The sequence below is a fragment of the Terrapene carolina genome, unplaced genomic scaffold (assembly GCF_002925995.2).
Source record: "Terrapene carolina triunguis isolate 2854851 unplaced genomic scaffold, T_m_triunguis-2.0 Scaffold41242, whole genome shotgun sequence".
Taxonomy (NCBI): Eukaryota; Metazoa; Chordata; order Testudines; family Emydidae; genus Terrapene; species Terrapene triunguis.
Window position 1 is genome coordinate 1 of NW_020705593.1, and position 3,071 is coordinate 3,071.

At 59.6% G+C, this 3,071-nt stretch overlaps 1 protein-coding gene across 1 annotated transcript; it reads right to left on the reverse strand.

Moving 5' to 3' along the window:
• Positions 1-244: 244 nt before the first annotated feature.
• Positions 245-2,488, reverse strand: LOC113405081 (transmembrane protein 25-like; the record flags this gene model as incomplete). The annotated part of the gene is made up of 3 exons (XM_026646746.1): positions 2,398-2,488; positions 1,620-1,931; positions 245-535 (listed from the first exon to the last, which is right to left on the reverse strand). Coding segments are annotated over exons 1-3 (694 nt in total), but the record flags the coding sequence as incomplete, so codon positions are not given.
• Positions 2,489-3,071: the final 583 nt, after the last annotated feature.

Below are 3,071 nucleotides of genomic sequence, written 5' to 3' on the forward strand. Positions count from 1 at the left end.
GCTCCTCTACAGGGCAGTAATAGGAAAGAAGTGTCCATCCCCACAACCTCTTAGAACATCCAGTTTCCCCATGGACATCCCCTCACTCAGGCACTTGTCCCACAGCCCTGCTTGCACGGGCTGCAGCCTCTCCCACCCTTGCTGGATTTGTGAATCACCTCAGACCAAGACGAGATGTGGGGGAAGGGCCCTGATTCTGCAACGCTCTCCAGCCCGTGCCCAACTCCCAGAGGGTCCCACCTACCCGGCGGCAGGATGGAGGAGTTGGTGATGCCCACATTGTTGGCTGCGGTGAAAGAGAAGTTCTTGGCCACGCTGCTGAGCTGCACCTGCACGGTATGGTTGGTCAGCCAGGGGTAGCTCTTGGTGTCCAGGATGAGGAAGTCAGACGTATTCACCATCACGTGCCCATCCTGGTCTATCCAGGTGATGCTGGCTGGGGGGTTGGCCCGCACCAGGACAAAGAGAACCATGAAGAGACCCGGGTCCTTGGCCTCCTGGTACTTTGCATTCATCGTCATGATCTCCGGTTTAACTGGGCAAGAAAGGACACAAACCAAATGTGTATAAGACAAAGCTGGCCCCTGGTCTTGAACCTAGTGAACGCTGACCCTGGAGAGGCAGCAGGGTCTAGTAGTTAGAGCTGGGGACAGGGAGTGGGGTCTAGTGGTTAGAGCAGGGATCTGGGGGTCAGGGCTCACGGCTGTGGGCTGGGAGCAGGGGCTTATGAGCTATGGGGCAGGGTTCTGCCAGAGTTGAATTTGGCCTCTTGTCTCAGCGATGGGAGGGAAACCCATAATTTCATGTTTGTGCAGCACTTTAATGAGGAGGCTTCGTTATTATTAGTGCCAGATTCAGGTCAGTGTCCTGTGTTCTCTGCACATCTGACTACCAGGTGCGGGGCTCAAATCCCTCAGGTGCTGGCAGCACAGAGCTCCTGAGGGCCCCAATTAGCTGCTAATGAGAATGATGATGACAGGCTCCCTGCAACTGGCCAGGGCATCCAGGGCACTGCACAATTAACCCCTTCCAGTCCAGCCCCTCCTCTGGCTGCCTCCTTGGTCCAGACACACAAGCATGGGTGGGAAGGAAGCCTCTCCCATTCCATCGTGTCTAAGTGCCTGGGACTTGGCTGGAGAAAGTGCAGGAGAGGCCTTGTTAGCCTCTCTGTTCAGGGGAGCTGAGCCCAACCCTTCCTCAGATCTCCAGCGAAATACATCTGGTGGAGCCCAGGGTACTGTGTCTACCTCAGAGCTCTGTATGACCAGCTGCCTCTGCTTGGGGTGCCTTGGGGTGCGAGCCAGGACTGAGGAGCAGCAGCAAAGCTGGGGGCATATAGAAGGGCTGGAATAGTGGGGTCAGGATTGAGGGGCACAGGCAGAGCTTGGGAGGAGAGAAGGGGCAGGGCTGGACTAGCCAGGGGCCATGGCTTGGAATCAAGGGATACTAGCAGAGCTGTAGAGGGAAAGAGGGGGCATGGCTGGAATAGCAGAGGGGCTGCAAAATGGGATTAAGGTGTGTGTTGTGGGGAGGGGTGCCCCTTGGTCTCTCCTCTAACGAGTTCTCCGGACGAAGGACCTGGCCTGCACGGAGCAGGAGCCCAAGGAGCCGTCCCTTACACTGCACGTTGAGGAGCACCGAGGCGTTGGAGGTCTTGCCAGAGGCCGGGTCTGTCAGTGAGCAGTTCAGTTCCCTGTCTGCGCGCTGCGCCGTCACTGTGAAAGTGCTGGAGCTCTGCTCAAAGGCCTCAGCCAAGGTGGTCAACACTGTGGAACCATTGGTCTCCTGCTTCTTGCCATTCAGGTACCAGGTGAGCATGGGCACGGCCTGCCAGCTGTCCACCTGGCAGGTGAAGTCCCGGCTCTCATCCTCCTGCATGGTGCTCACCAACAGTGACTGCCCATTAATCTTGGGATCTGGTTCCCCCAGCCCTGCCAGGGAATCAGGAGGGAAAAGCCATCAAAAAGCAGCACGCTTGAGCCAGGAGCTCATCCTATGCCCGCCCCCCTCCCGCTCCATACACTCCAGGGATCCATGTCACCAACACAAAAACAGGGTCTAGGTGGCTGGAACAAGTCCCCGGAGACTGAATCTAAGCGGGGCTGCTTTGAGCTGGCTGAGACAGCCGCTGGGGAGCTGGGCCGGCCTGGGCACAGGACGCTGCAGCAGACCAGGTAAGGGAGTCTTGGTAGGCATGACCTCCAGGAGCCTCCTGCCTCACAGTCAATGCAGAGGGCTAGGTTTGGCACCTGTTCACTCCGTTTCAGGGGGCCCCTCAAGGGATGGAGGCAGGGGGCAAGTCCAGTCCCAGAACTGCATGGACTCTCCATGCACAGGGCCCAGGCCTGCCCAGCACCCCACAGGGCACGGGCACTCTCCTCCACGCAAGGGCCTTACCTGAATGCACCAGCACCTCAATGTGGAGCAGCAGCAGCAGCACGTGGGAGAGGGCGGCACTGCAGCCGGCCAGGTTCCTGGCAAGCCCCATCTATGCTCCGGTCGGGTCCCCAGTTTCACCAGTGCCCCAGCGCTAGGAGAGAGTCAGATGGTACCTGAGTGCCATGGGGAGGGCGGAGCAGGGATGCCGCTCCTCGAGTGGGCTCTGAGGGAATCCCCCCACTCCCGAACTTGGGTCTGTTGCCTGCCTGGCCAAGCGAGGGGGTGATCACTGCCCCAGGTGTTAGCCAGGTGAACAGTACAGCGCGTCTGCCCATGTGTTTCTCACACGTCCATCACTGGGGCACGGACGCTAGGGGATGAACTGTTGCTGTGCGGCCCCCATTACACCCTGGAGACCTCCGGGGGCCACCCCGTCACTCAGAGCGTCACCACCCAAACTGCAGGTCTGGGTCTGTCAGCACAGCCCCAGCCAGGCCTCCACACTGGGAATTACTGGGGGGAGGGGGAGGTTTCACACCAAACCCCCCATGGCACACGCACTCACCTGTCCCCATGGTGCACCTTCACGGAGCACATGCACAGGCAGGCACACCCAGGGCTTGGCCCTCACACACACAGCAGGCAGGGCTCACACACACGCACACAGGGGGCACACGGGCAGAGCAGGGCTC